Source organism: Copadichromis virginalis, linkage group LG17 (assembly GCF_057382275.1).
Source record: "Copadichromis virginalis isolate Kocher_CV1m ecotype Utaka linkage group LG17, C_Virginalis_male_GT1.1, whole genome shotgun sequence".
In the NCBI taxonomy this organism is placed as follows: domain Eukaryota; kingdom Metazoa; phylum Chordata; class Actinopteri; order Cichliformes; family Cichlidae; genus Copadichromis; species Copadichromis virginalis.
The window spans coordinates 36,265,054-36,278,316 of NC_140634.1; the positions used below are offsets into that span (position 1 = coordinate 36,265,054).

The following is a 13,263-nucleotide window of genomic DNA, read 5'->3' on the forward strand; positions in this document are numbered from 1 at the left end:
GGGTTAGGGAGAAAGAACATGACAGGAACTTTGTGTGTGTGTGTGTGTGTGTGTGTGTGTGTGTGTGTGTGTGTGTGTGTGTGTGTGTGTGTGTGTGTGTGTGTGTGTGATCATCTGTAATGCGTTGATCTGTGTGTGCACACTGGCTCATATTTGATTAATCTTTTTCCTCCTCTGCTTGGTCGTGAGGTTACGCATGTCTGAGTGCGTTTGTTGTATTTGTGTAAATGTGTTTTTATGTTTTACAGAAATTTGTGTTTTAAAGCATTCTTGGGATCTAAATATAATATTTAATATTTAATGTAATAAAGGTAGACCACTTGTGTGTATAGCCAAAAAATAAATAAATAAACTTACTGAGAGAAGTTTCCATGCAATCGGTCGGACCTGTCGAGGGATTCCGGACCAGCTGAGTTTCCGCAGCTCATCTGGAAAACAAACACACAAGAGGCTCTTTTTACACACCATTCTCTGAAATATGATATACACCATCCTGTATACTACTTAATATCTAAGGTTTAGGCATTAAAACATATTAACAGTGCATTCCAAACTGAAGTCACTGATGGATTTTATTAAATAATTAACCTCATACAATGAGCAGTTAATAGAAAAGCTAATCTCTTCTTGTTATTTGACCCAACCTGTCATCAGGCTTGTCAACATGTTGACAATCCAACCACTGCAACTTGTTATGTTATGAGACAATGTTACCTAATGGGAAGGCTAACTTGTCAGGGTATTTTTTCATTACCAAAAATAAACACTGCTTTGCATTGGGAGTTTATATTTACTGCTTCAGGGGGCAGAGCAGATCATCAACTAATCAGAGGGTTGGTGGTTCGATTTCTGGCTGCTCCAATCTACTAGATACTGATACTGAACCCCGAGTTGTTCCCACTGGGTTCATCGGCGTGTGAATGCTAGATAGAAAGCCCAGAGGCGTTAAAGCCCACTCACATCCTGGGCCTTCTGACCTCAGGAAATCACATGATAGGGTGGGGCTAGGTTTCACAATGAGTTCAGTCGAAACTAGGGCTGCCACAAACGATTATTTTGATAGTCGACTAGTCACCGATTATTTATGCGATTAGTCGACTAATCAGATCATCATCCACTGGACGTAAAACTACAGCTTATTGCACCAGCAGCATCTGCTCTTATATAACTATCATTAGCTTACAGCTTTAAGCTTTTAAGGTGCTAACTAAAAATAAAGACAAGATGATAGTTTATTCAATTTTAATGAAATTTGCAGATTGTTTCGGTAAAGTTTAATAAACTCCTTGCTATCTAAAATATAACAGGACACCGGCGTATATTCTCCAGCATCTCACACTTCTGATAATCAGCTGTCTGCTTGACGTTTATTCAGCTGTGTAAAAACTATAACTCTAATCTCAGCCAAACCGATTTACTCAGGAACAAATAAAATACTAAAAAAAAAAAAAAAAAAAAAAAAAAAAAAAGCCAAACAACAACATTTTTAATTTATCTAAGTGACTCATATATATTTAACCTGAGTCGCGAAAGACGGGGGTGGGTTTGAAAACAATTTGCCGGGAGTCCGGTGTTCTCACGGCGCTAGTGACCTAGCCCCCGGCTAGCTATCGAGCTAGTGGGTAACAGACGTCTCCGAAAACGTCGGAGCGCTTTTGAAAATATGTGGTGTCCTGATAAACTGAGCCGATATTTGAGGTTTACACAGCTGCATTCTCGCATGAAAATATGTTAAACGTTTATTTTGTGACCCAGAAAGAATAATAAGAGTAATATTAAAACTAACTAGCTACCGCCATTGTTGGAAACTAAGCTGGGCCGCGCTATGAATTCTGGGACACAGCTGCTTCTTCTTCTTCGGGGTTTAACGGCAGCTGGCATCCTTGTACATGCAGTGCTGCCATCTTCTGTTTCAGTCCGTTATTACACTCTTAAATCCTGCTATTATTCCTGCGTCTTTTGCGATCTTACAAAGCTTCAAACGACACGTCGACTATTAAATCAGTCGTCGACGATTTTGATAGTCGACAAATCGTGGCAGCCCTAGTCGAAACCTTGGCTGATTGGGATCTACACCCGTTTTGGGTGATCGTGGCTCAAGAGTTTGTCTTGTAATCGGAAGGTTGCCGGTTCGAGCTCCGGCTCCGACAGTCTCGGTCGTTGTGTCCTTGGGCAAGACACTTCACCCGTTGCCTACTGGTGGTGGTCAGAGGGCCCGGTGACGCCAGTGTCCGGCAGCCTCGCCTCTGTCAGTGCGCCCCAGGGCGGCTGTGGCTACAATGTAGCTTGCCATCACCAGTGTGTGAATGTGTGTGTGTGTGTATGGGTGGATGACTGAATGTGTAAAGCGCTTTGGGGTCCTTAGGGACTGGTAAAGCGCTATACAAATACAAGCCATTTACCATTTCACACCTTGACTCATGGGATTAGGTAGAGGATCATTTGGGGGTCCATTGTCCCTCTTCGGGGACACTCCCATAGGGCTTAAATCTGGGACTCTGTACCATTTCACCTTAGAACTGAAGAAGCTTCTCGGATGAGAAGTGAAGCATCTTCAAGCAACTTAAAGAAGTCCAGATGCTTTTCTATCAAACCTTCTTAGACTACATAGAAAACACTCAGAAGTATGAAAAGGGGCTTGTGTGAATGATATAAAGCACTTTGAGTACTCAAGTAGAGTAGAAAAGGCGCTAAATAAAAATCACTTAATTACACAGTGAGCTGACACTGGTAGCATCTCCTCCATCAAATTACCAGCGACAAGCTTTAGCGATGCTAAAAGCAATTTTGTGGTTCTCTTCCTCAGTGGGCCTCACCATCAGTGTGCTTAGCTTGCAGGCGTTTCTTCAAAATGTAAAGCAGAGCTCCTTAGCCACACATTTTCTATCACTCTTGCCACAAATAATAAAAGAGCATAAGCTAGCTGGCATTAACATGCACAAAGACACAGCTCTGGCCCTGGATGGGTGTGTATTCCACTAGTATACAGCTGCATGCCAAGAAGTCAGAGACAAACAATGTATAATGTCTCAAGGAAGGAACTGTGGTAATACTGTCACTCTGACAGATTGGTCATTTGAAAAAAGTAGGTAAATAAGTGATTACTGGTATTGTAAATTAAATGCCTTCGATTATTCACTACAGGAAAAAAGTACTCAGTGCTTGCGTTTAATGTGTTACAACCAGCACTGGTTCCAACTCATACTCGATCATCTGTACGTGAATGGTAAGACTAAACATATCTTTGAACATGGCCTTTATTTTGATCTCAGCTATATGCCTGTGAAGCATCATGGCTCTATCTTGTATAGTTTAACTGAACTGACAAAAAAATTCACAGAAAATAAGGCTTAGTGCTAAGTGTTAGCCGGGCCGGACCTTCTTTTTCCCTCTGTGACACAACCACAGACACAGTGTGAGAGGATGTGTGAGTGTGGGAATCAGCTATGACTCGAGAAAAAGCACTTTGTCGTGTGGTATTTAGAAACCACTGTCTTCTGGCGGGCAAAGTGTCACTTTGAATTTCCCTGAACCAAAAAGAGGTCATGTTCATAAACAGAACTAAAGCTATTGTTTGGAGCGCCACTTTTGTGTTCGAGGCACAAACTTAATCCTACTCGTGCCATAAGGTCTCCACCCACTACATTAGAAAACGTGTCATTTGTCACCTAATTCTGACCCATATTGGGCATCCTTTTGTCCTCTGATGTAGTTGTCATATCAAAAACGTTCATCTAATATTTCAGTAGAATTCTTTGTAAAGTATTCAATTTCCTCACAACAATGCAATACAGTGAAAAGCTTTAAGACAGTTTATATTTTGGAATCTGTGCACCATAAAGAAGGTGTCTGGATGGTCTCAGATTCGTTTTGCAGCACAAAGACGAGCCCAAAGATAGAGTCACAAAGAACCGTCTTCAGCAGCAGGAAGAATTCCTGCAGCAGATGGTAAGAGGCTGACAGAGCCCTGATCTCAACGTTATTGAGCCAGAAATACCAGCGAGAAACAGAAACGACTGAGACAGGCTAAGTCCACAGAATCCTCCAAGAGGTCTCCAATTCCTTTTAAAACTGTGGAGAAATGCAGGAGGCAAAGGATGCTCACAACAAACAGTGAGGTGATTTTACTGGTTACTAGACTGTAAACCTAAACTAACTATGGCATCATTTGAAAGGGTCCTGACTGATTTAATGTTAAAGCAGTAAAAGCAGTAAAAGGCCAAAGGTTGGTCTTAGCAGAGGAATCATAATCAGACGAAAGACAGTCTAAAAAAAATAAATAAATAAATCTGGCAAATATGAAAGTTCCCTGCCCCAAAGAGCTAATCACCAACTAAACCAGCAAACATGTTGGTTAATTGTGATGCTACTATTTCAGCTGTGTAGTAACAGGCTTATGTATACACTACCACATCAAAGATTAGGTAGATCTCCCTGTTTTTCTGGGCTAATGAAAGGTTCGAGTGATGGCACACGCACGGTACAAGAATCTCTGTTGGAAGGAGGCTTTTGAAACCTTATTTTAAGGCAAACTTTATTTACTTGTTTGTTTTGCTTTGTTAGGGTTTGCTTTTTTAAAAATTTTAACTAGTGATTTTACGCCGTTTTCACGACCCAGTGTCTACTGAAAACACAAAATTATAGCTTCATCCCAATTCATTTAGCAAAGGCATAACGTCTCATAAAACAGGTTCCTCTTAAGGAGGAAATTCAAGATGATGCGGATTTCCAACTCATCCAGAGCAGGGCAATAAAATAATAAAAATAATTAAAAAAAAGAACATTTTTGGTTGATAATAAAAAGCATTATCAACCAAAAATGTTTCTATAATATGAGACATGGTCAATATAAAGTTGACAGAATGACAATGACAATGAGAAGAGTGCAGCGCGGAAAAAATTGTGGTTGGAGTCAAGTCCGAGCAGCAGCAGCGCTAATGTTTGAGAAGCTACAAACCAGCATGTTGAGCGAAAACTCAAGCAACAGTGATATCGAACATGTGACACCCCAACGGCACAACCCCAGGCTCAAAACACGAGGACGTTGTTAAGGAAATCGGGAGCGTGGAGATAATCTGGCTATTTAACCTCCGCCAAACAAGCAGAGCAGAGCACACACTGTTGCAAAAGCATGTTTCTACAAAGGCAGCTAACACCATTACAATAGACAACGCCGGTAACCACAGTTGAAAATGTCCGATTTAAGCAGCTGATTAAAGTAGCTGAGCATCGTTACCAACTCCAAGGCCGTAAACATCCCGAGCGTAAACAGAGGGATGAACTTCTGTGTTCGGATTGCTGCTCATGAACAAGTCACACATCTGATCCATATATGAGCCTCACTGCCCACTTCATTGAGACTGCACTTCATGTCCCCTTTGTTCCTCCTGGAGCATAAGCAGACCGCAACCGAGTGTCAGTTTTGTTTAAGTTCTTCTTCATTTTATTTGAAAGTTTTTTTTCCTTTGTATTATCGCAGGGTTTTTACCTTACAATATAAAGCACCTTAAGGCAACAATTGTGGTGATACGGCGCTATATAAATAAAAGTGAATTGGATTTTTTAAATTTGTACTGAGGATATATACAAAATCATTTCAGTGTTCCTTTTTTCTATTTATGGGGACATTTCTTAACAACTGGAAACAGTTTGTTTCTATACAAAAAAGAAATAAAAACAGTATAGAAGTAGTTATTACAGCTACTTCGTTTCTTTGGAACTGACCAAAGAATTTAGTTTTCCAGTTCACCTGTGTTCTTCTGTAGCTCTTCAACCTTTTGCCTAGTCAGATTTAAGATTTTACTTTAATATATATATAAAAATGTTATTCGTTTAAAATATAGCTCTACAATGTTAAACTTCTGACAGAAAATAAATAGCATTTAAACCAAGCTTAATCCTTTTCAAACCCTCTAAAGTAAAAAGAAACCTTTAAGCTTGAAGGAAACACTGATATCGACTAAAACGGTGTGTTCACACCGAACGCGATGGACGCGAATAGAGCGTCAGGTTTACATGTAAAGTCAATGGAAAGGCGCGATGACGCGCGATTGCGGGTCCCGCGAAAATTCGGAAGCAGATTTGCGTCGCGAAAACGCCAAAACGCGTGAAACGCGCGTCAGTGTAGCGCGTCAGGCGCGTTTGACGCGCGAATAAAACCACGCGCGTGAGTTTTTGTGTTGCACTTTGTGCATACGCGCGTTTCGCGTCTACCGCTCGAGTTGGAAAAATCTGAACTCCAGCGTCAAATCGCGCCGCGACAACCAATCAGGAGCCTGGTGACGTGGCTCTGACCTAGGTCAAAGGGGCAGATCCAGCCAAAGCCCTTCATTCTTCATTCAGTATGGAGGAAAAGCTGATCAGCGCCGTGGCTAACCACCCCGAGCTATATGATGCCAGCTCCTATTTCTACCGAGACAGGAATAAAAAGGACCTAGCTTGGAGACACATAAGTGAGGAGATCGGGCAACCTGGTAAGTTCATTCCTTATTCTTTTTAATTTTCAGACTGACCCGATGAAGCCGTGCAAAAGCTAGCAAGCGCGCCTACTGTCCCGCGATTTTCCCACTGTTGTACAAATACCTTTCCGCTAACCAGATAATGCGTTTATTCAGAGGACATCTGCAGGAGAAAGTGGAAGAGCCTCAGGGACACATATAATAAGGAGAAGAGGTCAGAGAAGGAGAAGAGGAGTGGGTCTGCAGCAGGATCGGGGAGGAGATGGAAGTTCTTCGCGGTCATGGGGTTTCTGGACCCCTTCCTCACCCCGCGGGAGACCAGCGGAAATATGGTGCGGACCGTGGAGAACTTCTCCCCCGAGGACCAGGGACAGCCCGAAGAGGCAGCAGGGGAGTGTCAGTCAGAAGGTATGTTTACAATTAATTAATGTAGGCAGTTAATTTATGCGTGTTGTCATACAGGAATATATTTTGTTTATTAATAAACAGTATAAAGTAGTCCCGCTGTTCATCCGTCACTGCCTCGCCTTTTCGCTGATTTTTTTTATTGCACCGTACAGCTTTCAACGATGCGCATTGCATTCTGCAGCCCAAATGACAAATCTCCTCCGTGTCGTGTCTCCTGCGCTTGCCAAACTTATCATGTTTGGTTTTGATAACCATCACTTCAAATAGAAAAAAACAGCACAAAAACACTCATAACTATGACCCTCATTCGGAAATAGACACCTGCACCGGGAGCAAAAAAGGCGCACAAAAGTGGCGCCGCAGACGGAGAAAAAGCGCGGCATAATACTTTTACGTTTTAAAATCGACAAAGGTTTGCACTTTGAGAATCAACTTGTGAGAACTGTGACTACTGTTCATGTGCTGCAATAAATGGGAGACCACTGTATATAATAATAAGTATATAATAATATAATATTCTCTATGACTATTGTCTTCAACCTGTTAACATTTAATATTGTCTTGATAGAGTCAAGTTATCATGCAGCAGAGTCCTCCCCTGTTGCTTCTCCTGACTCCCCAGTCCCTGGTCCCTCCACTCCTGCTGCTGCACCCACAGGTATGAACATCAAGCACTGATAGCTTTTTACTTGCTTGGATTCCCTTGTGATCACCTTTACTAAATATCTACAACCAATCTGTTCATATCCTGTTTTTTTTTTCAATTTTGAAAATGACAATCTAGTAGCAGCCTTCTCATTTCTTTGTGGTGTTTTGTTCTGTTTTTTACAGGCCCACAGAGGAGGAGAGCTCGAAGGCGGTCGAGGGAAGGGTCCCAGGATGGTCCATCGGCGGTGGAGCTGGCTATCCTGGAGTCCCTAAAGAGGCCACGCCCGTCTGCAACAGAGTATTTCCTCCTCGGCCTTGTTCCTGCTCTGGAGAGCATGCCGCCTCAGACACGAGAATTCGTGAAATTCCAAATTCATAAATTAGTTTTTGACAACAGCACAGCTGTGCTAAATTTGGAAACATTGGACCCTAATGATCAGTAGTTTTCTGATGAGGCAGCAGCTCTCCAGGGCAGAAACAATGTTCTTATTCTTCTCCTCCTTCTCCCCTGAGGCTCTTCCACTCCAAGCTGGGTCCTTTTTATTCCTGTCTCTCTGTAAATAGTTAAATTTTATATATTTATGTTGAATCTTTTTATTACTGAATTTATATATTTTATCAAATAAACATTTATAATGACAAATGTCTCTGTTCTACTACACAGCAAATATTGGCACCCGACTTGACACAAGTAGAATTTATTTCATATTATACTAATGACAAAATATACTGATACAGTGGGATGCAAAAGTTTGGGCAACCTTGTTAATAGCCATCATTGTCCTGTACAAATCGTTATTTGTCACAATTTAAATTGTCAGTTAAATACATCATATAGGAGACACACACAGTGATATTTGAGAAGTGAAATGCAGTTCACTGGATTTACAGAAAGTGTGCAATAACTTTACACTAAATAAAGCAGGTGCATATATTGGCAACACATAAAAAGAGAAATAACATAAATATGTAGTGTATATCAATGTGTGTGTCTCCTATATGATATATGTAATTGACATTTTTTACTGTAACCGATTCATACAGGAAAATAATGACTATTAATAAGGTTGCTCAAACTTTTGCATCACACTGGTTATAGGAACATAGTGAAGACAAGTTACTTAAGAGAATAAAGAGAGGTTAGGTTATTTTGGAGTAGAGATCCATTTATTAAGAAAATTTTAAAAAGGAGAAAGTTCCCTTGTAGTTGTGGAACATGGATCCTGAGTTGGGGGGTGCCTTCGTCTGGACGTGCTTCCCATCCAGAGCTCCACAACAGAGGGGGAAGTTCCAGCGCTCCTGGAATCCCTCTGCGATGGACCGCCAGTCTTCAGTTGAAGGCACAGCCGTGAAATCGTCCACTAGACAGTCCCAGATGGCCGTCGCTACCTGGGGGATGATCTGGCTCACCATACCTATGACACCACAGCCATGCTATCATTCAACCACTGATAACAGCATAAATCGAATTAAATTAAATCGGGACTTGATGAGACCATCTGAGTATCACTAGAAATATTATAAACAGTACCAGTTTGCTATCGGTAAACACCGAGAGCATTCACTGTTAGCATAGCACATCCATGTTAGCAGTGTATAAACGATACACTGCTAACATGGATGTGCTATGCCATCAGTAAACGCCGACAGCATTCACTGTTAGCATAGCACATCCATGTTAGCAGTGTATAAACGATAGTTTATACACGCCGACAGCATTCACTGTTATAGCACATCCATGTTAGCAGTGTATACACGATACACTGCTAACATGGATGTGCTATGCCATCAGTAAACGCCGACAGCATTCACTGTTAGCATAGCACATCCATGTTAGCAGTGTATAAACGATAGTTTATACACGCCGACAGCATTCACTGTTATAGCACATCCATGTTAGCAGTGTATACACGATACACTGCTAACATGGATGTGCTATGCCATCAGTAAACACCGACAGCATTCACTGTTAGCATAGCACATCCATGTTAGCAGTGTATAAATGGCTGGTTTAGCATATATTAGCACAGGTATCAATAAAGGACTACCGTATTGACCACTTTTACTAACCTCAGGCAGACGGACAGGCGCTCTGCAGGTGGGATTGAGCGCCTGTAATTGGTGTCTAGGCGGGCGATTCTGGGACCGACACGGGAAAGCAGGTCCTCAAACTGGCCGGGTGACAGACGATGATATCGCTGGAATCTGCCGTCATCCAGGCGCAGCTCCTGGAGCAAATGGTGAAACTCACCAAACTGCTCACGCGCCTGGAGGACCTGATGGACCCAGGTACGGCGAGGACGTCTTTTACGCTGCTGCTCTGCTCTCCACAGTACATAGAGAAGGGAGACTCTCTCTTCAAGCGCTAGCTCGATAGCTGCCATCTTGCAAAACCAGGTCTGGCACAACTCCCTCCCACATTCCTCCCACATTTCCGGTTCACGCGCGTCAAAATATCATATTTTGACGCGCGATGGATTTTTCTTGGACACGCGTTGAGACGCGAATGTACACGCGTCAAATTAGGGGCGTTTGGGGCGTTTTATTCGCGTCCATCGCGTTCGGTGTGAACACACCGAAAGAAATATTAGTAAATATACATGACGCCACACAGTTGGACGTGCTAGAAATCCGTACTGTGGTATACTGCATTGGTCTTCGTTGATATGAAGCTCTACACGAGAGGTACGTGAGATGACTGGATGACCCTGCCAATCAGAATCACGCAGTCCAGGAAACCAAAGATAAAAAATTATATGTATTTCTTCTGGGGAGTGGGTTCCAGGATGAGTTCTCGCTAACATTAACTCATCCATTATTCACAGATGGGCCTCGCTCTGCCCGTGCCCTGCAAATCTACAAGCCCCCATTAGCATTCACCAAACTGAGGGAAACATAAAAAAGGAATGGAAATCTCGTCACTTGTAATTGCACTGCCACTGTTTTACCTGCATTCTCCGAGTGAAAGAAAGACAGAGGATTGATTTTTGAGCAAAGGAAATGCCACCACCTTAACATACTTTTTTCTGTGAGAAAAACAAAAAACAAAAAAAGAAAAAACAAATGTACCTAATAAATAAGCCAAGTTCCTCCTCTGCTCCTATTCATGGAACCGGCTGGAAATTGATAAGGTCTTTGCACAGAGTGAACAGTATTGATTAGCGCTGGCAAATGACTCTGCCTTGCCTGTTCTTCAAGGCAAATGCAACGCAGAGCCAGTGACAGATAGCAGAATAGGAAATAGCAATCAGCTAAACAGCAATGGGCTAAGTCCATTGGCTAAATTGAGTGAAACGCATTAGAGCTTGTTCAGCTGATGGGAGCAGCTATTTATTCTCTTTAGTTCCTGCGCATCTTCCACTTAAAATTTCTCTCTTACCTTACCCCCAGTGACTTTAATTATATAGAAATTCAATACAGTGATCTAGTGCACAGCATGGGTCTGCTGGTTCAGAGACAGTCAGAGCACCGTGATGTGGGAAGGTGTCGATTACCCCAAGGCAGCGTGTGCAGCAGCAGGTCGTAGTTTTTTAAAAAAAAAAACTCCTTCAGACATCACACAGACCATAAAAAACGCAAAGCAAAAGAATGGATTCCTTCCCTTTTTGCTCCACAACACTTGAAGACGACACTTGGGAGGCTGCTTTTCCTTTATTGCTACAATTGTATGGTGTGGACATTTAAATCACAGCAGCACCAAAGTTGTCCAATCAAACCCAACTGCAACAGAAATATTATTTACTCACCAGATTTTTAAAAATCGTGGATATCAGTGCTGTTGCATTCAAAATCCCATATTCTATGTGTACTATCATTCAACATACTTCTGCATGAATAGCAGTAATATGTACCTATTCAGGCACACTACTTAGCTTCTAACAGTATAAAAAAGGAGCATAGCATCCTTTGAAAAGTCAAGCTAATGCATTAATTCTTTCTAAAGAAACACCACCTCTGGTTAAAAATCAGTGAGTTGTGTCATCAGTTCTGTTGCACTGTGATCCCAGCAAACACTTTACTGATGATATTATGAGCTCAACTGCTAGTTTCAGGTCATAGTGAACAAAGCACAAGGTTGATTCTGCAAAACTACTGTCCTGATTAAAGGCAGAGAGGGGGACATCACGTTGACATGTTTACCGTTTAAACTGCATTGTGGATTATTAATGACAATGTAGTTTGATACATAAGAATCCTGTATATTATTTCAGAGAACTAAAGAGTACATTAATATGTAATTTCAGCTGCAGGACTGGTTTCAGAACTACATTCTGAAAAACGCAAACAACAAATCTAAAAAGAATAGCAGGAAGTGTTAAAAACATATTACTTTGTATTTATGGTTTTGTTTGTGTGGGTTTTATTGCATTCGTGTTTCATGTGCCTTTCAACTCATCTTAAAACTTTTTGGGGGGAGTTTATGCAATCATGACACAAACTGGACCAGACATTACAAAAGATAAATAAATGCATTTAGAAAAGAGAGAAAAAAATACAATGCAACTGCTGGAATCTTTAAAAACGCAGCATGATACAAATATTTGGAGATACAACCCCAAAAATTATGGGTTTTCAAAAGTAAAAAGAACGGATGGAAATGAAAAAATATCTATATCTTTAGTAAAAACATCAATTTGAGGCATTTCTATTTCCAAGCCATTCATCTTGTGCCTGACACTGTGCCAGGAAACAATCTTCTGTCCTATTCAAAAGTATTTTTTTCCTCCACAGTTCGCATTCTGTTTGGGGAATAACTCATAATGCGATACTTCATGTTACTTCCAATGCATAACGCTATCCTGATGCCACAGAAGCTGAGATCGATCTGCACAGCGGCCGCTCTGTTTGCACTCGAATCGCACCGCTCCTGTGCTTGTCCTCGGGGAACATCCTGTTTTGCAGGCTCGAGAAGTACTCCGCATATTGATTACCACGACTGCACGTCAGAGGGTCCGGGGCATATTATTCTTCTATTATTTTAACGCCTCCCCATTATAGGATGAACTTTTACATCTTTACCACTGGTGGCTGATCATATATCTGAATCTAGCACGAGGCTGCTTGCCACGACATCTACCTTTCAGATATGTAGAGTAGAATACCTGCACTGAGGTTATGCAGAAATCATCTGCAACAGTCCTTAAGGGTGAAATAGTTATCCTATGTGTACCTCCACATTCATTATGCTCCTAACAGCCTGTCAAAAGGTGTCTCTCCTCTTGCCTTGCACCCTTTGAACCTTCATTTGCACTGTCAGACAAAGAAATAGGTCCATGAATCTTGGTGATTCGGGCTTAATTAAACTATGTTATAGCTCACCTACCTAGCATTAATCTCTCCGTAGGCTGCACAGAGGAGGGGAGTGAAGGGGCATGGGGCAGAAGTTGGCTAATGGTCTTTACATCCTGATTTTGCAGTGATTTTCAAAACGCCTCTGTCCTTTGTGGTCAAATATTCTGCAGGAACAGCTTGTGGGAGAAGGACTGCATTGCTTGTGTATGTAGATACGCAGCGGTGCGTCCGAAGGGCAAGGTGCAAATATTTACTTACACCATGCAACTAGCAGAACAAGGAAAGGTGCCCTACATCCTATAGAGAAAACGACCTCTATTCCTGCAATTCACCGTCTTCCAAACATTCCCCAGCAGAGAGCCGGACGACTACAGAATCAAAATTAGTTACCCCAACGTGAGCGCTGATGGTTCTAGACCCACAGCTTGACTGTAAGGAGGACGTATGCACACACTGG

At 41.8% G+C, this 13,263-nt stretch overlaps 2 protein-coding genes and 1 long non-coding RNA gene across 5 annotated transcripts in view; 1 reads left to right on the forward strand and 2 right to left on the reverse strand.

Moving 5' to 3' along the window:
• The window catches only part of tbc1d22a (TBC1 domain family, member 22a), a 167,149-nt gene that overhangs the window by 122,566 nt on the left and 31,320 nt on the right, over positions 1 to 13,263 (reverse strand). For all 3 annotated transcript variants that reach the window (XM_085435917.1, XM_085435918.1, XM_085435919.1), the window contains exon 6: positions 358 to 428. In XM_085435917.1, coding sequence (XP_085292043.1) covers positions 358 to 428 — 71 coding nt within the window. The remainder of the gene's footprint in view (positions 1 to 357; positions 429 to 13,263) is intronic.
• On the forward strand, positions 5,981 to 8,528 carry LOC146689836 (uncharacterized). Its single transcript, XM_085437191.1, has 4 exons — positions 5,981 to 6,473; positions 6,615 to 6,866; positions 7,435 to 7,524; positions 7,698 to 8,528. The coding sequence occupies exons 1-4, from the start codon at positions 6,344 to 6,346 to the stop codon at positions 7,955 to 7,957; spliced, it is 732 nt and encodes a 243-aa protein (XP_085293317.1). The 5' UTR covers positions 5,981 to 6,343; the 3' UTR covers positions 7,958 to 8,528.
• LOC146689837 (uncharacterized) lies at positions 8,660 to 10,083 on the reverse strand. The gene is made up of 2 exons (XR_014916072.1): positions 9,585 to 10,083; positions 8,660 to 8,929 (listed from the first exon to the last, which is right to left on the reverse strand). It is a non-coding gene; the product is annotated as an uncharacterized LOC146689837 (long non-coding RNA).

Bases quoted from the DNA above. Each gene is read 5' to 3' on its own strand.
- LOC146689836 (XM_085437191.1), top strand. From the start codon at position 6,344: ATGGAGGAAAAGCTGATCAGCGCCGTGGCTAACCACCCCGAGCTATAT. The intron at 6,474-6,614 runs GTAAGTTCATTC...GCGTTTATTCAG, and splicing joins TGAGGAGATCGGGCAACCTG to AGGACATCTGCAGGAGAAAG. The intron at 6,867-7,434 runs GTATGTTTACAA...TTGTCTTGATAG, and splicing joins AGGGGAGTGTCAGTCAGAAG to AGTCAAGTTATCATGCAGCA.